General features: G+C 63.7%; 1 protein-coding gene across 1 annotated transcript; it reads left to right on the top strand.

Moving 5' to 3' along the window:
* The first annotated feature begins 707 nt into the window (after positions 1-707).
* PIK3R2 (phosphoinositide-3-kinase regulatory subunit 2) lies at positions 708-22,257 on the top strand. The gene is made up of 16 exons (XM_075444040.1): positions 708-839; positions 8,707-9,427; positions 12,899-12,991; positions 13,498-13,560; positions 14,831-14,962; positions 15,164-15,365; positions 15,670-15,755; positions 16,055-16,160; positions 16,253-16,351; positions 16,483-16,663; positions 16,880-17,005; positions 17,264-17,406; positions 17,607-17,783; positions 18,041-18,112; positions 18,326-18,496; positions 18,754-22,257. The coding sequence occupies exons 2-16, from the start codon at positions 9,088-9,090 to the stop codon at positions 18,944-18,946; spliced, it is 2,184 nt and encodes a 727-aa protein (XP_075300155.1). The 5' UTR covers positions 708-839; positions 8,707-9,087; the 3' UTR covers positions 18,947-22,257.
* The last annotated feature ends 478 nt before the right edge of the window (positions 22,258-22,735 follow it).

The raw sequence follows: 22,735 nt of genomic DNA, 5'->3' as shown, positions 1-22,735 counted from the left end.
CCCGTGTTCCAGTCCCAGTGCAGTGCCCCAGTCCCGGTGCACTGTCTCAGTCCCGGAGCAGTGCCCCAGTCCCTGTACCCAGTGTCCCAGTCCCAGTGCGCCAGTCCCGGTACCCTGTGTCCCAGTCCCGGTGCACTGTCCCAGTCCCAGTGCCCAGTGCCCCAGTCCCGATGCCCGGTGTCCCAGTCCCGGTGCAGTGTCCCAGTGCCAGTGTCCCAGTCCCGGTGCACTGTCCCAGTCCCAGTGCAGTGCCCCAGTCCCTGTACCCAGTGTCCCAGTCCCGGTGTGCCAGTCCTGGTACCCTGTGTCCCAGTCCCAGTGCAGTGTCCCAGCCCCAGAGCCCAGTGCCCCAGTCCTGGTGCCCAGTGTCCCAGTCTCAGTGCCCCAGTCCCGGTACCCCGTGTCCCAGTCCCGGTGCAGTGTCCCGGTGCCCAGTGTCCCAGTCCCGGTGCACTGTCCCAGTGCCAGTGTCCCAGTCCCGGTCCCCCAGTCCCGGCCCCCCAGTCCCGCTGCAGTGCCCGCTCCGCGCTCCCGGCCCGCCGCGAGGGGGCGCCGCCACGCTCCCCGCAGCGCCCCGCGGCGGTTGGCGCCGGCGACCCCTCGGCTCCTTCCGGAAGGACTCGGGCGAGGGGCGGGGCCCCGATCGCAGCCGGCCGCCGGGGGAAGGGGCGGGGCTGCCGAGGGTTCGGGCAGGTTCGTCCCTCTCCGGCTTCGGTCGGGTCTTTCCGGGGCGGGTTCGGGCCGTTCCGGCGGCGTTCGGGCCCTTTCCCAGGCTGCCGCCGGGCTGGGAGGCAGGAGCGGGCTGGAGGCGAGCGGCGACGGATGGGGCCGACGGAGAGGTGGGACGGGGCCGGGGGGCGAGGGGGGCCGGGGGCGAAGGGGGCCGGGATGGGAACCAGGCCCAGGGCCCGGCGGGGCGGTGAGCGCGGCCCCTCAGCGTGAGGCGTTCCGGGGGCCCTGAGCGGGAGCGTCTCGCCGGGCCCCCCCACCCGGGCCGAGCCTCCCCCCCCCCCCCCCCCCAGGGGCAGCGCCGGGGCTGTCTCCGTCCCCCTCCCGGTGCTGCCAGGGCGGCCTCACCCCCCCGGGCCGTGCCACCCCCGGGCCGGTCCTGTGTCCCCCCCCCAGGCCCCGAGCTGCCAGGGCCGGTCCCAGAGCTCTGTGTGTCCCCCCCCCCGCGCAGTGCCAGGCCTGGCCCTGTCCCGTCCCAGTGCAAGGGCTGCGGCCCCCGACCCCCCCCAGGCAATCTCCGTCCCGGGCAGTGCCAGCACGGGGACCCCGCTGCCGCTTCCCCTTGCAGCGGTGGCAGGGCAGGGACCCCCCTTGGCAGCGTGTACCCCCCCCATTGCTGGGGGTCCTGGGTCCTGGCCACCCTCCCTGGGTGGAGCGGCGGGCTGTCCGGGCTGCAGGGACCCCCCCTTGGCAGCCTGTGCCCCCCCATTGCTGGGGGTCCTGGCCACCCTCCCTGGGTGGATCAGTGGGCTGTGCAGGCTGCAGGGACCCCCCCTTGGCGGCATGTGCCCCCCCCATTGCTGGGGGTCCTGGGCACCCTGCCTGGGTGGATCACCGGCCTGTCCAGGCTGCAGGGCTCCAGCGTGGGCTCGGGCCTCGGCCCCACCGCGGTTGATCCCACCCGGGTGGCCCCGGGATGCGCCCGTCCCTCTGGACATGCCGGGGTCCGGATGGGGGTGGCTGTGGCTTCACCAGCTCTGACACAGTTGTCCCCAAACCCTGGCTCTGGGACGGTGGCCAGGCCCCTCGCCTTCCACTGAGGTTTTTGCTCTGCGTCTGCTCCAGTCTTGGACGTTCGTCAGCCCCTTGAAGACGAAGCTTCCCGTGGTCGCGTACCCCCAAACTGAGGGTCCAAATAAAAGCTGAGGGGAAAACTGTCAAAAATGAGCTCTGCGAGAGCTGGAGTGGCACCAGCGTTGCGCCTTTCAGCACCCGTGCCCAGCGCAGCAGAGGAATGGCCGCCTCTCCTCCCCATTAATGCGTGGCTTTTATTTCCTGAGCAGCTCTCGGAGCCACTGGGGAACTGGCCCTGTGACTTGCTCCGTGAGAGCAGAGAATGGAGACAGCTGAGTAAATATAGCCTAAATCACTGCTTTCCTGGCCATTCCTCCTCCCTCCCCTAGCACGCGAAGGGCTGGTGTGTCCCCGAGGCTGGCTTGGCCTCTGCTCCAGTCATCGACTCTTCCATGATGTGGGAAAGTCCAAGCGATGGTTTGGTTTCTTGGTGGCTCTCTTCTCTGCCGTGGGCAGATTGTCCTGCCGTCTGCCTGTGCGGTTTGCGGCGAGGCTCCGGTCCTCCGAAAGGTGATCGCTGCCCCAAACCCTGGGTTTTTAACTCGCTAGAACGAGGTTTTAAGCACAAGGGGAAAATCCTTTCTGCCCGCGGTTGGGTCTCGCTGGACAAAAGCTCTGGGTTGGAAGAGAAACCGCGGCTCAGCTGGAATGCGGCGAGGAGCAGAGTGGTTTGCGGAGCCAGCTTGGAGCCGTGTCAGCGCCGGCGCTTCGCTCCGAGTGCTGGGGTGTGTTTACAATGAAAAAGAGTATTTATAATATCGAGGGCTCTCTTAATTCCACCGGGACTAGCTGGAGCCGCATCTTGGAGCTAAAGTAACCGAGTAATGGAAGATAAAAAGCAAACAGAGGAAGGGACAGTGGGTTTCTCAAGTTGGAAGGTCTTGTCTCTCTCAGCCGATACCCGAACAGCGCTGGGCTGCTAACGTGGTTGCTGCTTACCTCGTCGGGCGCTGCGTGTGATGGCTGTGCTGCACTGTGCAGAGGTGCTAATAAATCATCATGTAAATTCCAAATACCGCAGGGAGTGTGATTTTAAACAGATGAGTTAGCAAGAGCAGTTGGATTTTTTTAATTATTTTTACATACTCAGTTTTTTTAGAACTGTAATTTTTGAGGGAAGTAGCTGAAATACAGCTCCTGGGTTTGTTTCTCAAAAAAAAAAAAAAACCACCAAAAAACCCCCCAACTAAACCCTGCACGTGAGCGCTCCTAAAATGGAAGTAGTGTGTTCTTGCTGCTTGGGGGCTGGTGTAAAGGGAGCCTGGAGCAGAGGGATGGTGCTGGTAGCCAGCGCTTGGTCCTTCTCCGCTCAGTGCCGGTGCGTAGAAGTCTCCAGCTGTGTAGAAAGCTCTTGCAGTGAAGAGGAGAAAGCTCCCGAGCTGGGCGAGACAGGACGAGCTTCAACGGAAGCAAGGAAGTCCAACGTCAGGAGAAGCCTCGGGGCAGTAAGAGAGGTCTTGGAGCAGGTCTGCAGATGGCCCGAGGCGCTCTCGGGCCGTTCATCCTGTGAGGAGGAGGCCGTTGAGACCTCCGGTTGGTTCAGAAGTGAGGTAGGTCTCGGTCATCCCAAGGCAGGAGTTCCTGAGGCTTCTCAGGTCCCTGCTAACCATAACATTTACTTTGTCAGTGAGATGTTTCAGATATTCCTTGGCTTCCTTGGGCTTCAGTGAATAAAGCAAAATATTTAATGAAATGTAAGTCAGAGCAGCAGATGCTCGGTGTCCTCGGCAAAGGGCAGCTGGTGGCCATCGCCAGGACGCTGCTGCTCGCCGGGCTCTGTTGCTGGCTGCGTGGGAAGCGTTTCTTGGTGAGAAAAGAGGCGAAAACGGCTTCGCCTGCCCCGTGCCTCTCAGGGTGGGCCTGGCTTGGTCATGGCTTGCGGCGTAACTCACCGCCCTGCTGCTTTTCGCTGTTCGGAGGGAAATACCAGCTGGTTTGGCAGCGCCGTGGCCGTCGCCAGCCCGGGAGCGTGAGCCCGCGGCACGGCTCCGGCTCTCCCCGCTGCTCCGTCCCCGGGGCAGCCGGTGAAGCATGGCCAGCTCCCTGCGGGCTCGCCCTGCTCCTTCCTCCACGGCTCGCCGTGGCATTGCCGCCTCTGCCGCGGCCTCGCTGGTGTGGCTCGAGCCTTGGGGGTTGTCGTTCAGGCTCTTCGGCACGGCCAGGGAGGGAGCCAGCCCGGGAGGCTGCCTGGGAGCGCAGGAATTTGCTGTGCTGTCCGTCTTGAATTATAAACCAGGGGTTCCCAAGCTCCCACCCTCTCCGCCCCGGTGCTGCTCCGTGGCTCGGGTGCCTGTGGGCGCAGTGTGACCCAGGGCGTGCTCGGCAGAGGCTCAGTGCAGCAGCTGTTGTCACGGTAGGGCACAATGTGGCTGGCAGTTCTGTGTCTGGTTTTATTTCCATCCCTAGTTGCATTGTCCTGTTTTCGTTAAAGGAAAAGTTTGTTCTCATTATTTGCAGCCCCTGAACATGCAGTGTTCTGTAGCTCAGAACTTGATTTGGTGTTTTTTTCCTCGCTGCGGATCTGATGTAACTTGGAAAGGTCTGAGCTGTGTAGATTGTTGTAAGCATATTCTTCTTTTAAACATTTTTATGCATTCTTTCGCCTCACTGGAGGGAAAGTAACGCTCAGTCTCGCTTCAAGTCAAGCTGCACTTTGAACTGCACTTGGAACTGGGTTAAAAAGCACAGGAACCACATTTGAAACGTTAAGATGCTTTTATTTATGCGCTGGGCACACACAAAAAGACTTGTAATGTGTTTTTTGTTTCAAACCGATGTATTAAACAAAGAAAGTATTGACAGCGGTTAATGAATCGAGGGATTGTTTCTGGGCGCTGAGATAGATTTACCGAAGGTATTTAGATGTCTGATGCATGGGATTTGCAGAGCGGCCTGAGCAAGCGCTCGCCAGCGTGGACACACGAGGTTCCTCTCCGAGAGCCGAGCGAACCTGGAGCCTGGCCCGGCTGAAATCTTTTGGCAAGCTGCTCGCTCTCCTGCGCAGGCAGGGCCCCGGCTCGGAGGTGTGCTGCCAGCCGACAGGCTCGTGCCTGTCCCGGGCTCTCGGCGCTGCCTCCCTGGAGAAGAGAAGGCTGCGAGGGGACCTAATATATACTTACAAATATCTGCAGGGTGGGGGTCAGGAGGATGGGGCCAAGCTCTTTCCAGTGGTGCCCAGTGACAGGACAAGGGGCAATGGGCACAAACTGAAGCAGAGGAAGCTCCAGCTGAACCCGAGGAAGAACTTCTTCCCTCTGAGGGTGACGGAGCCCTGGCCCAGGCTGCCCAGGGAGGCTGTGGAGTCTCCTTCTCTGGAGATATTCCAGCCCCGCCTGGACGCGGTGCTGTGCAGCCTGCTCTGGGTGACCCTGCTTGGGCAGGGGGTTGGGCTGGGTGACCCACAGAGGTCCCTGCCAACCCCCAACATTCTGTGATTCCCTCCGACGCGCTGCTTCACGGCTTCGGGAAGCGCGCGTTCCCTCTCCCCACAGACACGCCGATTTGCTCAGCCGCTCGCCGTGGGGTGCGGAGCTTTCCTGAGCGGTGACTGCGGTCCCGCAGGTGCGGCTCAGCCTGGACAGCCGCTCGCTGGGTCCGTGGCAGGACCGAGGACGAGTGTTTTCCCCTGGAGAGGACAGTGCTGGCATTAGCCATGTGGATTTGGGTTTCCCAAGTTGCTCCTCACCCCCCTTTGTGGGCACTTGATCCCCACGCGGGCTGAGCGCGGGGAAGGCAGGTGAGCTGCTCCAGGACCAGGCTGGCTCTAAGTTATCCATATTTTTCCATGTGGCCAGTGACCCTCTGGGACGCGGAGAGCAGGGTGGCACGGAGCTGTGTCTCCGTGTTCCCACCACAGGGAAGGAGGCTGGAAGGAGCTGACGGAGCAGGAGCTGCGGGACCTGCTCTTTGGAGAGACTCGGTGCTCCGCAGCGACTCTTCTCTTCCCACCCCTCCACTGCTTTTAAAAGCGACTGAACGAGTTTGCCAGGGCTGAGCGTTTTGTCCTTCGAGCCTCTGCGGCGGCACCGACTTGTCCGAGGCGCCTGGAGTCGGGGCTGGGATCTGCGGGTGGAAGCTGGGGAGGGGAGCGTCGGCCCCTCTGGGTTTGGGCTCTGGGTGTGTTACGGGCTCTGTCAAGGGGGAGCAGGAGCTGCCAGCGCCTTTCCCAGCAGGCAGCGGCCGTTGGGCCCCAGGCAGTCGGACAGTGCCCCCGGCACATGGGGAGGAACAACCCCAGGCACCAGTACAGGCTGGGGCGGACCTGCTGGAGAGCAGCTCTGCGGAGAGGGACCTGGGAGTGCTGGGGGACAACAGGGTGACCCTGAGCCAGCAGCGTGCCCTGGGTGCCAAGAAGGCCAATGGGATCCTGGGGTGCATTAGGAGGAGTGTGGGCAGCAGGACGAGGGAGGTTCTCCTTCCCCTCTGCTCTGCCCTGGGGAGGCCTCATCTGGAGTGCTGTGTCCAGTGCTGGGCTCCTCAGTTCCAGAAAGATGAGGAGCTACTGGAGAGAGTCCAGCGGAGGGCTACGATGATGGTGAGGGGACTGGAGCATCTCTCCTATGAGGAAGCTGGGCTTGTTCAGCCTGGAGAAGAGAAGGCTGCGAGGGGACCTTAGAAATGCCTCTAAATATCTGCAGGGTGGGTGTCAGGAGGACGGGGCCAGACTCTGTTCAGTGGTGCCCAGCGACAGGACAAAGGGCACTGGGCACAAACTGAAGCAGAGGAAGCTCCAGCTGAAGATGAGGAAGAACTTCTTCCCTCTGAGGGTGACGGAGCCCTGGCCCAGGCTGCCCAGGGAGGCTGTGGAGTCTCCTTCTCTGGAGATATTCCAGCCCCGCCTGGACACGGTGCTGTGCAGCCTGCTGTGGGTGACCCTGCTTGGGCAGGGGGTTGGGCTGGGGGACCCACAGAGGGCCCTGCCAACCCCGACCATTCTGGGATTCTGTGACTCGGCTCCGTCCGACCCTGACAGGCAGTGTTCAGAGGGGCGAGGGGCAGGCGGTGAGTCTGGTCGTAAATCTCTCTTTATGCTCTGGATTATGAAGTAATATTTTCCTGGCTGGAGCTGGATGGCTTGGGGAAGTGCGGGCTCTGCTGTGAGTTCCCCGCGGCTGCCGTCCCAGCGTGGTGGGAGCTCACACGGCGGCCATGCTGGGATGTGCTGCTTCTCCCGCACACAGCCCCTGTCCTCAGGGTCTCTCCATGAGTCCCGCAGCCTGGTGTTGATCCTGGAGCTCCGGAGAAGCTCAATCCGGATCAGGCTCCATCCTGTACCCCACTTGCCGGAGCCTGGCTGCAAGTGTCCTGCCTCCCCGAGGGCAGCGCCCGCTCTTTCATGGCAGAGGCAGCGCAGCCGGGACGCTCGCCCGAGCTCAGGCAGCTGGCGTGGACACCGGGTTTCGTGTGCCACGGCCTCTCTGTGCCCTGCTTCTTTGTCGAGGGAACGACCCTGCAGTGTGGTGCTGGGCTGCAGAGAGGTGAAGCTGGCTCCTCTCAAGGGACTCAGACCAAAATCACGCTTTCTGGTAGCGTGCAGGGGGAGAGAGGGGTTTGTAGCTGATGTGAAGTGTAACGTGTTGCTGGCCCGAGAGGGTTATTTTGCAGCGCCGCAGATCACCAACGTTAGTGCCTCTCGCAGAGTCCAGCCAGCGGTCGGAGCAGCCTTGGCTTCGTGCCGTGCTTGGTTGTGCGTTGACCCCGCCGGGAAGGGTGCCCTGGCTCCCTTTGCCTCCTCGCCTCCCTCTGCAGAGGCTCCCGCAGCCCCGAGAAGCGCCTTTCCTGCTCGCTAATAGTTTTCAGATGAGACTCGAGAGTTGGAGCTGGGTTTGGTGGTTTCTGGGCCAAAACAACTCCAGCCGTTAACAGGAGCCGCAGCGTTTCGGCAGGCGTAGGGTGTCCCTGGGAAGGCTGGATTCTGGCTGCCCCTCCGCCTCGTAGGCCCGGGCCTTGGTTGCATGCCGTGGCTGCGGGAACCGGAGCGCTGGGATTTGCCTGGGGGAGGTGGAAAACTGGCCCGTGCAGCCAGGAGGGGATGGGAAAAGAGGACGTGCCCAGCTGGTGGGAATGTCCCAGCTCATGGATCCCTTCCACAACATGTTATAACCCAGGTTTGTTCTTTTTGGTGGATTTCTGGGCAGGGCAGGCAGCATATTCTTCAATTTCTCTCTGAATAGCTGAAAGGCAGTTAGCAGGTCTAAGTAGACTTGAAGGCTTCTGAAGATTATTTTAACTCGTCTCACCTCCATCTCTGCGAAAAGAACCCGTGCCCGCACTTGATGCTGTTGCTGCTTTTGAAAAGTTCAAAAAATTGACTTTGCTCGGAGCAAAGCTTTGAAGTGCTGCTCTGTGGGAATGGCAAAGCCTCTCAAAAGGCTTTCGCTGAAAGCTGGGTTAACCTCCGTTTGTGGGCTGCTACCTTCAGAAGAGGACTTTGTGGGGGATTGCATGGGGAGATGTAAAGGTGAACGGTGAAATTTAATCGATTTCACAAGAAAAGGTTAAATCTGTTTGTTTTGCTCCTGTTCCGGGCCTCCAGCTGGTGGTTGCAGGGTCACCCTTTTCTGTATGCAAAAGTTCCTGCATAAAGGCTGTTTTGTCCCGCTTGTCCTCGTCTTGTTTGCACAAGTGCTGCTTGGAGGGTGAGCTGGAGAAGCAGGAGCGAACCTCTCCGAGATGCTGAGCTGGTGGCAGCGGAGAGGAGCTGGCATTTCTGTGGCCACCAGCTCCTCGCTTGCTTTTGGGGGTGCGAATTGGTGTCAGCGCGTCCTGGTTGGGTCCAGGGCTCAGCATCAGCTGGTGGGTCGGAGAGAAACGAGTCCGGATGAACCCCGGGTTTGAATGCTGGCGTCTCGGGAGGGTGCGGGGTGCCTGACTGTGCAGTGACAGGTCATCTTCTCTCCGCAGGTGCTGGGACGGGAGACGTCGCGTGCCACGCCGTTCTGGGCTGGAAGCGTGCCGTGCTTTTGCCCTCCGGACTCCAAGAAACCTTCTTTTTTGGTGAAGCGGACCCCGATCTGCTGTTTCTTTGCTGCATGCCCGCTCACGAGTGCTGGATTATGTTTGTCTCCTTCTCCCTTTGCTCCATAATTTGGCTGAATCGTGGCTTTAAGCTAAGGAAAAGGGGCTGCACCTAAGCGCGCCGGGGCACCCGGACCAGGCTCCTGGGGTGCTGCTTCACGCAGAGACGCTCAGAGAGCTGATGGGGGAGAGCTGCCCCTGAGGTCCATCCTCCCCCCGCCCGAAACACGCTGCTTCGCCGTTCGGAGCCATTCTCCCGGCGGCAGAATGGGCAGCACCGATGGGTTCCAGTACCGCGCGCTCTACCCCTACCGCAAGGAGCGCGAGGAGGACATTGATCTGCTGCCCGGGGACATCCTGGTGGTGAGCAAGGGGGCCCTGCAAGCCTTGGGCTTCAAAGACGGGGATGAGCAGACCCCCAACCAGATCGGGTGGATCCTGGGCGTCAATGAGCGGACCAAGCAGAAGGGTGACTTTCCCGGCACGTACGTGGAGTACGTGGGGCCTGTGAAGATCTCTGTCCCTTCTCACCGGCCCCGAGTGCAGAGACCCCTGCCTGCAACGCCGGGGGCCAGCGGCTGCCGGCTGCAGGAGGCTCTGGAGCAAGGTGAGCCGTGCCACGTGCCGTGTTGCTCCGGGACACCTCCGCTCCCGGCGTGTGGTCGTGTGAGTGGCTTTGCAGGACAGCGGTGAAGCCCTTGGCTCGGCGGCATTGGATAGCTCTGCCAGCAGCGGTGTGGCCAAGTTCCCTGGGAGTTATGGGCTCATGCTCGGTCCTGGCTGAGACAAAAGCGCGTTGTTCCTCCAGCTTATGGATCTGCTTAGCTTCCCGGGCTGAGCCTTGTCCCACTTTTAACCTCTCCAAGATCCTTCTCCCTCTCTAGCCCGTGACCGGCTGGGATCCCCACGGTCCTTGGTCCATCTCCCTGCTCCGCTGAGGGTTTGGCTCTGCTCCCTCCCTTTAGGAATAAGTCCTGACCTCTCCCAGCCACCTCCCTGCCGCTGCCTCTGGAGCACCCGGGCCGTTGCTCCCTGCCAAGAGCGGCTCAGCCCCGCTGAGACACACAATTACTTGTCTCTGGGCAAGAGGAGAAGAGTCAGGGTCTAAAAGAGCATTTCCGAGAACTGGAGCTAATTGCTTGTCTGCCTGGCACCCGTCCCTCGCAGCGCTCTCGCTGGGGCTGGGCAGCCGCCCTCGGGCAGGGCACCTGCGGCTGCCTCCCCCCCGGCGCTGGGCTTGGCACGGACCCGCTCCGGGGAGCTGGGAACGCTGCTGTGCCTCGGCGCTGCCGTAGAGCAGCTGCCTTCCCTTTGCCTGTTGTTTTTGCTCACAGGCCCTGTGGCATGGGCTCAGCACGCTCCGGGTGCTGTGAGATGGCAAAAAGGGGCGATGGCCACGCTTTGCCCGCCTTTGCTCTTTGCGTGCCATGCAGAAGACCTCCTGGCAGGGTCAGCAGCAGGAGCTGGTGGGCATCAGAGCACGCTGCTCGCTAGCAGTCCTGCGTCCTCCCCGTCCCTCTGCGTGGGAGCCACGGCTATCCATCCGATGCTTCTAGCTGCGTGAAACATCTTTGGGGTCTTCAGGAATGGAAAGGAGCCCCTGGCTCAGAAACCGGTGTGGCGGGGCTGGTGTAGCTCCCCGCAGCCGCCTCCCGTGCTCCTGCTCCCGGAGCCGGAGGGGCGGCCCCAGGAAACGTCTCCGCGGGGTGGGAACGCGGCCGGGCCGTGTTCGTTTGGGTTGGCAGCGAGAGCTGCTGACCTGAGTCATCCCACTCGCAACCTGCCTTTCCAAGAAAGCGGCTCCTCTTGGAGCCCGGGGCACGCTCTGCGGTGGATGCGTCGGCCTTGCCTGCATCCAGCCCTGCGCTCCCTCGGGGGCTGTATTTATGCCTTCGTGGGCTCTCTCCTCCTCTTCCTCCTCTTCTTAAGCGGGGCTTGGTGGAGGTGTGTCAAAGCCCCTGCCCTTGCGCAGGGGTGGGGATCTTTGGGATGTGGAAGAAGATAGGTGCCGAAGCTCCTGACACACAGAAAAGACGCGGTTGGGAAAGAAACCAAAAGCCAGCCTGTCTGCATCCTGCCCAGGGACGGAGCAGAGAGGGGGCTGGGCACCAGGGCACGCGAGGGGGGTGCCAGCCCTGTCCCTGTCCCCTCGGGGTGCGTCCCCACCGCCAGCCTCCCTCCTGGGCACAGCCGGGGCTCGCAGGGCAGCAATTCGAAGGCCCAAAGCCATTTTACACGCAGCCTGCCGGCGTGCTGGTGAGGAGGCACATTTCTGCCACCGAGAAACTGTGTTTAAGCCAAGCCCGTGTTATTTCTTCGTGGTCTGCACTTGGGGAGGCGCAGAGATGTCTCCTGGCTGCCCCACGAAGCTCGTAGCTGGCAGCGTTTCTGTCCTGTTTCCCGAGCCCTGCCCTGGCTGGCAGGGATCCCTGAGCTCCCCCGTGTCACACGCGGAGCGGGGCCGGTGCCGTGGCCGTCACGCAGCCCGGGAGCAGGGCTGGCCTCGCAGAGCGGCGAGACCCAGCGCTTTCTGCCGGTGAATTTACGAGCTGCTGGTGTTTGCCTTCCGCAGAGAACGCGAGCGGAAAACGCGGCTCGGAAATATTTCCGCAGCTGCCCCGGCCGTGCTGTGAGCGGCCTTGTTCACGGCAGCCCAGCCCGGAGGCCCGGCAGGCTCGGGAGCTGCTGCTGGCTCCAGCACAGGCTGCCTGATAAAAAAAGGCAAGCTGCTGCCTGCTGAAGCAGCACATTCCCGGCCGGGCCACGTGGGCAGCACCAGTATTTACTCTCCCTTCAGCTCTTCCCAAGGGTCAGGCTTGGAGCTGCCAGCCTGGCAGCTTGCCTGGCAGCTTCCCTACCCTGACCAGCACTGTGCTGGGCCCCTTCCTCTGCCCAGGGGCTCTCTCCAGCGGGGGATTGCCCCCCCGCAGCAGCACAGACCCTGGCAGAACTGCTGGGTGCCTGCCCCGTTTGCTCCCCTTTCCGCAGCTGCACGGATCCGAGCTGCGTCGCCTTCCCTGCGTGGCCGCGGGTGCAGGAGGCTCAGCCGGGTGCGGAGTTTCAGCTTGCTGTGCCTCGTGGCGAGACCACACCGGGCGAGTTCGGGTCAGATCCATGACAACAAAGCCCTGTTTCGCAACGGGGAGCAGCCTTTTGGCTCTGCCTCTCCGGAGCGGAGCGTGCTGGCTGTCCTCGCTGCCCGTGGGCTCGCCAGGGTCTGCCCGGTGCTGCGAACCGGCCCCGAGGAGCCTCCTGCGCTGGCCGGTGCTCAGCTGGAAGCGAGACGGAGCCTGGCACCGCTCATCCTTCGGCAAGCCTCCCACTGGCAGCTGCCCGGCCGGGCCTGCGTGCTCCTGCCCCGGCATGCTTCCCCCCTCCAGCACGGGAAAGGGGTGCCTGGAGCTGGGACCTCAAGATCTTTCGGAGGTGGCGGTGAAATGCCACCCGACGCGGAGCTGTGGATTCCCCCAGGAAGCGAGGGGACCCCGGTCCCGTGCCGTGGGCTGTCTGCACCCTGCGACAGCTTGCAGGGAGGCTGCGGGCTCACGGGGTGGGGGAGGCAGAGGGCTGGTTTCCATGTTAAACGAGCAATCAAGGGCAGGAATTTGCTGACATGGCGTTCTGTCTGAATCGCTGGATTAATCACAGCTCACCACCGCGAGCGAGCTCCTGGCTGCGCTCCTCCACCAGCTCTGCGCAGCCCCTGGACCCGGCCCGAGCTCCAGGAGTGCTGGTAACCCCTGCGCTGCCTGCCCGGCGTGCCGGGGTCCGCAGGGAGACGCGCTCGGCCTCTGCGGGGAGCGGAGGGATCCCCCAGTGCGCGCCTCGTTGGGGTCTGGGAGGCTCCAGGCAAGGCTGGGCTCAACAAGTGCCGCTTCTGGGCCGGTTTGTGGGTTCCCTGTGGCCTCCGTGCAGCGTTCCCGTGGCTGCAGCCTCGCAGCGGGGGCCGCGGCTTTCCTCGCTCTTGGACGCTGCCGTTGGGAGCAGCGTTGGTTGTGCCGGGGCTTGGCCCCGCTGCAGAGCGTCTGCGGGGGGCTGAGCTCGGGCTGACCCCTTCTCTCCCTCCTTTCCCCCCCAGGGTCTCCTCTCCCGGACTTGCAGGAGCAGTTCAGCCCTCCGGAGGTTGCGCCGCCGCTGCTGGTGAAGCTGGTGGAAGCTATTGAGAAGAAAGGTAGGGGGGGGGCCGCTGAGCACCAAGGGGCTGATACCCCCAAAGCCCCCCAGCGAGGGCAGAGGGGGAGGCAGCTGTCTTTGAACGCTGTTGGCGCTGGACCGAGCTCCGTGGGATGCGCAGGACGCAGCTGCCTGCAGAATGGGGGGGGGTCCCGCTCCTCCCCGGCTTGAGCCACCGCTCCCCAGAGCCGGGCTTGACCTGCACAGAGGCCTGGGGTGAGGGTGTGGGTCTGCACGCGGGACGCCTGCGCACCCCAGATGGGTGCTGGGGTTTGGGAAGCGCTTCCAGCTCGGAGCTGTGCCGTGGGGGAGAAACGGGGCCCCACTGACTGGGTGTCCCGGGGGCCACGTCGGCAGGAGGGTGGCTCGGACGCCATCCAGGCCTGGTTAGCCGTGCTGCGGCCATTGCCCGGCCGGCGTGCGGCTGCCGGGCTGGCACCGAAACGGTGAGTGCAGTGGGAGCTGCACGGCTCGCGGCTCACAGCAGCGTCCTCGCTTCCGCAGGGTTAGACAGCGAGATGTTGTACAGGACATCTGGCTCCGAACTGAGGCAAGCGCTGAGAACCGGTAAGAACCAGCTCGGCGCGGTGAGGAGGCGAATCGGCTCAGATGGAGGAGATTAGTGGATGCGACAGCGCCAGCAGTAATGCAATCCAGGCCAGGCTCGCCTGTCCCCGGCAGTTCCTGACTCCCGGCACGCTGCCTGCGGGGCTGGGCTGTCCCCGTCCCCACACGTCCCCTCTCGCGTGGAAGGGACGGGAGGGGGGGGGGATTCCTGCCGCCGTCCGTGGGCTGGAGTGAAGGGACGTGGCGCCGGCTCGGAGACTCGAGGGAACCCCTGCGCTTGTCTCCCGCTGTCTCTTCGGGGTGCCCCGCTCTCGGGGTGCTCTGCTGATGGGCTGGCGGAGGTTTCTTTCCGTCTGAACATGAGGAAGAACTTCTTCCCTCTGAGGGTGACGGAGCACTGGAACAGGCTGCCCAGGGAGGCTGTGGAGTCTCCTTCTCTGGAGATATTCAAGACCCACCTGGACAAGGTCCTGTGCAGCCTGCTCTGGGTGACCCTGCTTCAGCAGGGGGGTTGGACTGGGTGACCCACAGAGGTCCCTGCCAACCCCTACTATTCTGTGATTCTGTGATTCTCTGGCTCTGTCGCACCGCTAAGAAGCAGGGGAGGATCTTCCAGCTCAGCTTGGTGGCTGGAGCCCGGGCTCCGCTGTGCCAGCAGCTGATGTCTGCCGGGGAGCCTGCGGAGCTGTCTGCCTCTCGGCCGGGCTTGGGCCTCCCCCAGCGCCGCGCTGGCTTGTCCCCTTCCGCAGACATTCGTGCAAAGCCCAGCGAGGCAGGGCTGTCAGCTCTGGCCGCGTTGCTTTTGGGACGGGCTTTGTGTGCCTTGTGTTGGTGGGACGGCACGGTTTGAGGGACGCATTTCCCCGCTGGGTTCGGAGCGTGGCCGGTCGGCTCCTTCCCTCTCCACGCTTGTCTCTACCAGCAGCAGGGAACAAAGCTCTCGCCCGAGTCGTGCGAGCCCAGGATTCCTGTGGCAGGGCTCAGGGCAGGGGGTTTGAGCACCCAGCGTGACCTCTCCCCCTTCCCAGCGGGGACCTGTCTGGGTTTCCAGAGCCAGCGTCTTTCTGGGACGCAGGGGACACTTCCAGGCACCCTCCGTCGCGTGCCTGAGGGCTGCCCGAGCTCCCCCGTGGCGCCGGGCTGCCGTGTCCCGTGATGGCTGGCCGGGTCGGGTGCAGTGGCCTCCAGGACGGGTTCTGGCAGCGCCGGAGCTGCCAGCTGGGTGCCCGGTGCTGTGCCCGTCACCCGTGGGAAATCTCTGCCCTGGCAGATTGGAGCCTGGGCGACCTGGAGCCCTTCGACGTGCACTCCCTGGGCGAGGCGCTGCGAGGCTACCTGCAGGACCTGCCCTCCCCCGTGGTGCCGGTGGCCGTGCACGGAGACATCCTTCGTGTCCTGCAGGGTAAGGGCTTCTCCGGCCGCGCTGGGGAACGCGTGGCTGGGCCGGACGGATACCTGCGGGGTGTTAAAACGAGTCCTGTCCCTATGGGGTCTGTCACACGGCCCCTGCTGCTGACAGCGCTCCCACGCTGTGACGCAGCCGGAGCGTGGAGAGCGGTGCCGGCTGTCCCAGCGCTTCCATCACGTCTTGTTCTCTCCCCAGAGATCCCCCAGCCGGAGAACTGCCGGAAGCAGCTGCTGCTGGCCCTGGAGTCGCCTGCGGTCCCGCTCCAGAACACGCTCACCCTGCAGTTCCTGCTCCGGCATCTGGGGAAGGTATCGCAGCAGGCCGAGAGCAACAGCCTCCACCCTCGGGCCCTGGGAGAGATCTTTGGGCCCCTTCTCCTCCGGCTGCCTGGCGCCAGGTACGTGAGGCTCTCGGGTTCGAGCCGTGTACCAAGCGTCGGCCGCTGCGCCTGCCAGGACGAGGAGTCCGGCCTGTAACAGCAGGTCTGCCCACAGCCCCTGCGCGTGGGACGGAGCTGCTGGCAGCACGCGGAGGTGGGACGCAAGGGCAGAGTCCTGGCTCCTGTGTCAGCCTGGGAGCTCCAGCTGGGCTGTGCGCAGCGATGAGCCAGCCGACCCCGGCTGCCCCTTTGCCCGGGGACCACGGGAGCAGGGCCAAGTTCTCCCCCACAACCGCTGATCTTGGCTCCTCTCTCCCTGCAGCCCAGAGCTGAGCCCTGACTTCTCCATGCTGTTTCTGGAGACGCTTCTGCAGACGAAGGAGCTGGAGCCGGAGCAGTTGCCTCCAGGTACTGAGATGCCCCTTCCTTGGGGCCTGAGGTGCTGCTGTTTGTTCTCCGTGGGTGTGGAGTCTCTGTCCTGTGACCGGGTTGCCGAGGGCGTTTCTGCAGCCCAGCTGTGCCTGGCTGCCTGCTCGAGGCGTTCATCTGCTGCTGTGGATGTGCCTGGAGCAACTCCTGGCAGCGTGCCGGCCGAGCCGGGCTGCCCAGGGCGGTCACTGCGGGGAGGGGGACCCAGCGCTCCGAGGAGGTGCCTGTGGGGAGCTGGGACTTGGGCTCACCCTGCTTTAACCCTGCTTCTCTTGCAGCTTTGCCTCCAAAACCGCCGAAGCCAAAGCCCAGTGCTGCCAGCCTGGCCAACGGGAACAGCATGCCCTTGCAAGACGCCGAGTGGTATTGGGGTGACATTTCCCGGTAAGGGGGTGGCTGGCAGCTCCGTGTCTGTCGGGGTGTCTCGGGGAGCTCTGGCTGCACCTCACAGCCCGTGACAATCGTGTTCCTCGCAGGGAGGAGGTGAACGAGAAGCTACGGGACACGCCGGATGGTACCTTCTTGGTGCGAGATGCCTCCAGCAAGATCCAGGGCGAGTACACGCTCACGCTCAGGTAGGGCGATGGGGTCCCCCGAGAGCCCTGGCACGCGTCCCTGTGCTTATGGCTGCCTGGACGCCCAGACGCCCGGCTGGTGAAGGGTGCTGGGGTGGTGACAGGTGCCCTCTGTCCCCTCCCCGCTACAGGAAGGGAGGCAATAACAAGCTGATCAAGATCTTCCACCGGGAGGGGAAGTACGGCTTCTCAGAGCCCCTGACGTTCGGCTCGGTGGTGGAGCTCATCACCCATTACCGGCACGAGTCGCTCGCCCAGTACAACGCCAAGCTGGACACCAGGCTGCTCTACCCCATCTCCAAGTACCAGCAGGTGAGGCCTGTGCCACAGGGACAGCCTGAACCAGGGGCATTTGCTCATCCGTCCCTGGTCCTTTGGTAGATGACAATGTCCCATCCCTTCCCCGGTGCTGGGATGGTGCTTTGTGGGGTGACGGGGGTCTGGGGAGGGTTTCGTGGGACCAGCTGCCTTGCCAGGGGGCTGCTGTAGGGCAGGAGCAGGTCCTGACTGAGGCTGTGCGTATGGCAGGACCAAGTGGTGAAAGAGGACAGCGTGGAGGCCGTCGGGGAGCAGCTGAAGGTCTATCACCAGCAGTACCAGGACAAGAGCTGGGAGTACGACCTGCTCTACGAGGAGTACACGCGCACGTCCCAGGTACGTGGGCCCTGCCCTGCCGTCCCCCGACTGCTGGCAGCCGCACTGCTGCGCGCAGGAGAGCAGAGATCGGGCACCCGACGCCCCATTTGTCTGCTCCTGGCCTTGAGGGGACTCCCCAGAGGCTGGGCTTTGAAGAGGGGGGTATTTTGGCTGCAGGAAGGACAGTGCTGCTTTGGGGAGGGGGGGGAGTGGGTGCGAATGGGCAGAAACCTGCCCAAATCATTCCCCTTCCTCAGCTCTCCGCTCTCTTTTCAGGAGCTGCAGATGAAGAGGACGGCAATCGAGGCCTTCAACGAGACGATCAAGATCTTTGAGGAGCAGTGTCAGACGCAGGAGAAATGCAGCAAGGAGTACATCGAGCGCTTCCGACGGGAGGGCAATGAGAAGGAGGTGCAACGGTGAGGATGGGGGGGGTGCAGGTGGCCATCCCTGCCTGGGGGAGGGCTCTGGGGGCTGGAGGGATCATCCTGGCCCAGCACGGAGCCGCAGCGTGCACAGTCCTCATCTCTGCAGCAGCGCGCTGTGGGCTGGAGCTGGCAGGCTGCCTCCTCTGCCTCCCCCACCCTGGCTCACGGCCCAAACCCCCTCCTTCTCCCAGGATCCTCATGAACTCGGAGAAGCTCAAGTCTCGCATCACGGAGATCCACGACAGCAAGATGAAGCTGGAGCAGGACCTGAAGAAACAAGCCTCGGAGAACCGGGAGATCGACAAGCGCATGAACAGCCTGAAGCCAGACCTCATGCAGCTGCGCAAACTGCGGGACCAGTATTTGGTGTACGTAACGCCTGCCTCCGCACAGGGCTGGGAGCGGGGCCCGGCTGCCCCCCAGCCCAGCCCGGGAGCGACCCAGCTGGCTCCTGGAGGGCTCTGGGGCTCGCTGGACCGGCTTGCGGGCCGCTGGGTGCCGGAGGGAGCCCTGCAGCTCGCAGCCTCGGGGCACGACGGTCCCTCAGAGGGGAGGGCTGCTGCCCTCTGGTGATGGCTGCACCAGCGCCTGGCTCCGGCACCGAGCTCTGCCTCTCCTTCCCCAGCTGGCTGACGCAGAAGGGTGCCCGGCAGAAGAAAATCAACGAGTGGCTGGGCATCAAGAACGAAACGGAGGAGTGAGTGTCGCTGCTCGTGCGGTGCGGGATGTCGGGGGGGGCTGCCGGGGCGCAGGCGGCTCTGCCTGCTGCGGGCAGGACCTGTCTCCCTGCCTGGGAGTGGAGGACGCCTTCCCTGCCGGAACGGGTGACAACAGTTGGCAGAGGGAGGGGACATCTGGGGGCCACGTGCCTGAACCGAGGGGGTCTGACCCTGCCTGTGCTCAATTGCAGCCAGTACTCCATGATGGACGATGAGGAGGAGCTGCCCCACCACGAGGAGCGAACGTGGTACGTGGGGAAGATCAACCGCTTGCAGGCGGAAGAGATGCTGTGCGGCAAGCGGGACGGCACCTTCCTGATCCGCGAGAGCAGCCAGAAGGGATGCTACGCCTGCTCCGTGGTGTGAGTACCCCCGAGCGCGCGTGGTGGGACGGAGCTGGCTCCCGCACGGCTCTGCCCGTCCTCTCACCAGATGCTGGAGGCTGGCGGAGGCGGCAGCTGGCAGGCTGGGCTTCCCCGAGCTCTCCGTCTGCCTCGGCTCCTCCTGCCAGCACCAGATGTATCTTCGGGCTGCTTCGGTGACGCCCGCTTGTGCTCTGCTGTCCCTGTCCCAGCGCGGCTCCCCGCGCTGACCCGTTGCTCCCTTGTCTCCCTGGCAGGGTGGACGGTGACACCAAGCACTGCGTGATCTACAAAACGGCGACCGGCTACGGCTTCGCTGAACCCTACAACCTCTACGCCTCCCTCAAGGACCTGGTCTTGCACTACAAGCACACGTCGCTGGTGCAGCACAATGACTCGCTGAACGTCACGCTGGCTCACCCGGTCCTGTCCCAGCCCCCGGCCAGATGAGCAGCCCATGCGCCACGCGACAGCTGCCTTCAGCTTCTCCCCAGGGCGCTGCTTTCTGGCTCTGGACTCTCGCACCCTGTATAGTTGAGTCTCCGTGCTCCTGCCCCTCCAGAGCCTCTGAGATGTCTGTGACCGTTCCCGGTGTCCCTTTTGGTCAGTAGCTGAAACCCGTGTTGGCTGATGGGACAGAAAGGCTGGGCTGTTGACTCCCAGTGGGCTCCAGCCTCGAGGAGGTGGGGTCCAGTTGTGATTGAATTGCTGTGGGCGAGTGCAGCCCCCCTCCCTTTCCCCGATAAGCAGGTCTGATCCTCGTCTCGCTGGCAGGCTGCCCCGCTGCGCGTCACTGTAGAGCTAGGTTCCCGATTCCTCGGTGCGCTACGGCGTCGGTCACCGTCCCGGCCGAGCGGTCGCGAGCGCGGCTCCGAGCGAGGGGCTCCCTGCCGGGATGCCGGAGGAGGCAGAGGAGGGGGGCTCCGCTGAGCGTGTGCATCCTCCACTCTCGCGTCCCTCGGTGATCTTGCAGGCCGTGGTGGTGTCTGGTACGAGGGGTGCTGCTCTTCCACGCAGAGACTCGTTTAGGAAGGAGAAACCCGATCCTCTGTGGGGCTTCTCGGCCCAGGTCTCCGCGCTGTGCCCCTCGCCGTCTTGTTCCCTTGTGTCGTAACCAGCTCTGGAGTGTTGCTGTCTGGGGAGGGAGGATCCGGTTAGCGACGAACCTCTCGCCTTAGCTGTGCCAACTAAGCTGTGAAATCCGTGTTGGTGCCCGTGTTTTTCCCGGCAGAATCTGTGGGATGCACAGCTCGTTGTTTCCGGCTGTCTTCGGTGAATCTCCGCAAACGTAACCCCTTGAAGCTAACTGTAGCTCTGTAAATACGGTTCTTTTCGTCATCGGCTGCTTACCCAGCACCGGTGTTTGCTGAACGCCCACTACGATGTGCAAGCGCGCGGGCAGCAGCTGGCCAGGCTGCTGCAGACTCGGGTCCTGCCAGCTGAAGCAGAGGGGGGGTCGGAGTCCGACGCACTCTGCGAGCCCCACGCAAAATGAAGGACCTCTCTGCTGCCGGAGGACGGTGTCTCCGCTGAGCCAAGGGCCTTAGCGCATAGCAATGTATATGCATGACGTTGAACTATGTATGCAAAGCACTTATAATCATGAGTACTGTATGGGGACTTGGGGCGACAGAGCTGGGGGTTGCTGGAGCGCTGCCCGGCGCGGCCGGCTGGCGCGGGCAGGGATCCGTTGCGCCTGAGCTCGGAGGGCTCGAGGGCAGCGGGGGTGGCCCTGGAAGAGCTTTAAAAGCTGGACCTGGGCTGAGAGTTGGTGGCATTTGCTTTGGTTGGTGGGTTGTTCTGTCTGCCTGGCTTGAAGAAAGCATTAATCGTCCTCCTGATTTGCCGGAGAGGCTCTTTCCTTTCTCGAGGCCGCGTCCTCGGGACGGGCTGGTGGATGCCGTTGGCGTTGCCGCTTCTGTTTTGTGTTGCGACTCGGGCTTCGCCGGATCCGCGGGCTGCCGTGTGCTCGTGCTCTGCCTGCATCGTGGCCCCCACATGCTGTCTGTCCCTCCTCCTCCGCTCAGCTCTGCTGCTCCTCTTGCTCCAAGCTGGTCCCCAGACCCTTTTGGATCTGGGATTGCTGGAGCAAGCGTCCCATTCCCGTTGCTTGTGGCAGCTCTCCTACGCTCGGCTGTACAGACCCCGCTCCCGGCTCCGCGTGCCCTCGCTGACCCCTGCGCTCTGTTTTCTGGTTCTGGTTTGCTGGTGTTTGGTGCTGTGAGGATGCGGTGCTGTCCCTGACCCATCCCAGCTCGGGTGCCGAAGTGCCACGGGAGGGGCAGGCGATGGGTCAGGGGAGCCATGGGGCACAGGAGAAGCTGCGTTTGGGGATCGCTTGGGGAAGGCTGTGGGGATAATTAAGGGAATAGCTCGTGCTCGGACACGTGAGGGATGAGAGCACGTGGGAGTGGGGCAGGGAGGCCCGGTGCTCTCTGCAGAGGCCTCCCGGGGTCTGTGGGGTCGCTGGGGGGGGCCACACCAACCCCCCAAAGCTGCCAGGCTCCTGCACCAGTCGCAGCGGCACATTTTCAGCCTGGGGACTCTGCGCTGGTCCTGCCCCAGCCCCACGCTCATCCCTGCGCTTCCAGCAGTGGAGCAGGCTGCGGGCGGGTGGGATCCTCCAGCCGCTCGCCCCGCAGGACCCGCGTCCCCCCGCACCCTGCCAGCGCGGGCCTGGGGCCGATCCTGCCGGGGGGGTTTGCTCCCGGCTCGTGCCGGGGCCTGCCGAGCCGCGGCGTCCGGGAGAGCGTCAGCTTCAAGCCATCGCCTGCCTCAACACTTCGCTTGGTGCTTGCCCCGGCTCTGCTCGCCGGGGGAATTCCGGCGTCTGCTGACGGTGGGTTTTTTACCCTTTGGGCTGAATTTCTGCCGTTTGCCCCGCGCTGTCCCTTCCAGCCACCCAGCCAGAGCCTCTTCCTCCCCGGGAGCGTGGGCAGCTCAGCGCGAGCACGGCGCGTGGCGGTTGCCACTCTGCATCTTCCAGCGCTGCCGTTCCGCCCGCCGGCGCCCAGCACCATGGCCTGACCCCGACGGGGCTCTGCTCGCAAGTTCTGCGTACAACGAGGAGGAAAATGCCCTTCCCCGGGGCTGCCTTGCCCTGGCGGTGCTCGACTCGGCTCCCTGAAACGCAGCTTCTCCCCCTCTGCCCCTGGGCTGGAAGCCCAAGCCCCGAGCTCCCTGCCTGCCGCCCCGGAATGAGCTGGTTGTGGTTTGTCCTTCGACGCTTTCGCTCGTGCTGTTCGCGCCGCCGGCTCGATCCGGCAGCGATGTGTTTCGAGGCCCTGGGCTGTGCTTTGCTGCTTGTGACCCCCCCTCCCCGCGTCCCCCCCTCCCCGCGTCCCCCCCCCGCGTCCCCCACCCCAGCCACGCGCCCGCGTCTCGTGGGTGCAGCGTGGCCGTTCCCGCTCCCCGGGGCGCGGCTCGGAGCTTGGCGCTGCGTGGCCCCGCTCGGGACGCTGCGGGCTCCCCCGGAACCCCCCGAGGGCTCTCGGTCCCCGCGGCTCTGTGCTCGGAGAGGACGTGGCGGCCGCGCGAGCGCTCCTGAGATTTTAGTTCCTAGGTATATGCAATAATCAATAACTTGCCACTTCAGCTGTTCATTACCAGCAGTAGTTCTCTATGCTCTTTCTGTTGATGTTTACTAATGTAAACCCAGTATTTGTTACTGTAAGAGGATTTTTTTTGTACGGTACTTCAAAAAAACCCACAAAAACACCAAAAAAAAAAAAAAAAGAAAGAAATAAACAGAATTAATGAAACGGCTGCGGGGATTTCTGTGGGAGGGATGCTATGCCGGGGGCGGGAGGGCGTGGGGCTGTGCCCCATCTCCTGGGCTGGGTGCAGGATGTGACCCATCGCCCGGCCGTGCCAGGGCTCTGCGCCCCAGGGTCTCGCAGGGCCGGGGGCGTGGGGGCCAGCCCCGGGCAGGGGGGGAGCCCCCCAGGGGCGAGAAATGGCTGGAAACAGCAGCTATAAACAGCGGGGGAAGTACGAGGTTCCTCCCCACACAGCCCCAGAAATGAGCCAGGGGGTATTTTGGGGGGCCCCCCCGGTTGCTGCCGGCCTGGGGCGTTCTGGCACCTGCCCCCCAGCCCCAGGGGGCTCAGCACACCGCGGCGGGGGTCTGGCACGGCGTCACCCCCCCTGCCCGTTTGGGAAACGCCGAGCGTGGGCTGCTCAGGGTTGGGTTTCTGTCCCCGACCCGCTGCAAGCCACCAGCGGGACCAGGGCGAGGGG

The sequence above is a fragment of the Opisthocomus hoazin genome, chromosome 27 (assembly GCF_030867145.1).
Source record: "Opisthocomus hoazin isolate bOpiHoa1 chromosome 27, bOpiHoa1.hap1, whole genome shotgun sequence".
Lineage (NCBI taxonomy): Eukaryota > Metazoa > Chordata > Aves > Opisthocomiformes > Opisthocomidae > Opisthocomus > Opisthocomus hoazin.
This window is presented reverse-complemented; position numbering and strand designations above follow the sequence as displayed.

Coding starts and splice junctions, on each gene's coding strand:
- PIK3R2 (XM_075444040.1), top strand. CDS start 9,088: ATGGGCAGCACCGATGGGTTCCAGTACCGCGCGCTCTACCCCTACCGC. Junction 17,407..17,606: donor AATGAGAAGGAGGTGCAACG/GTGAGGATGGGG, acceptor TCCTTCTCCCAG/GATCCTCATGAACTCGGAGA. Junction 17,784..18,040: donor CTGCGGGACCAGTATTTGGT/GTACGTAACGCC, acceptor CTCCTTCCCCAG/CTGGCTGACGCAGAAGGGTG.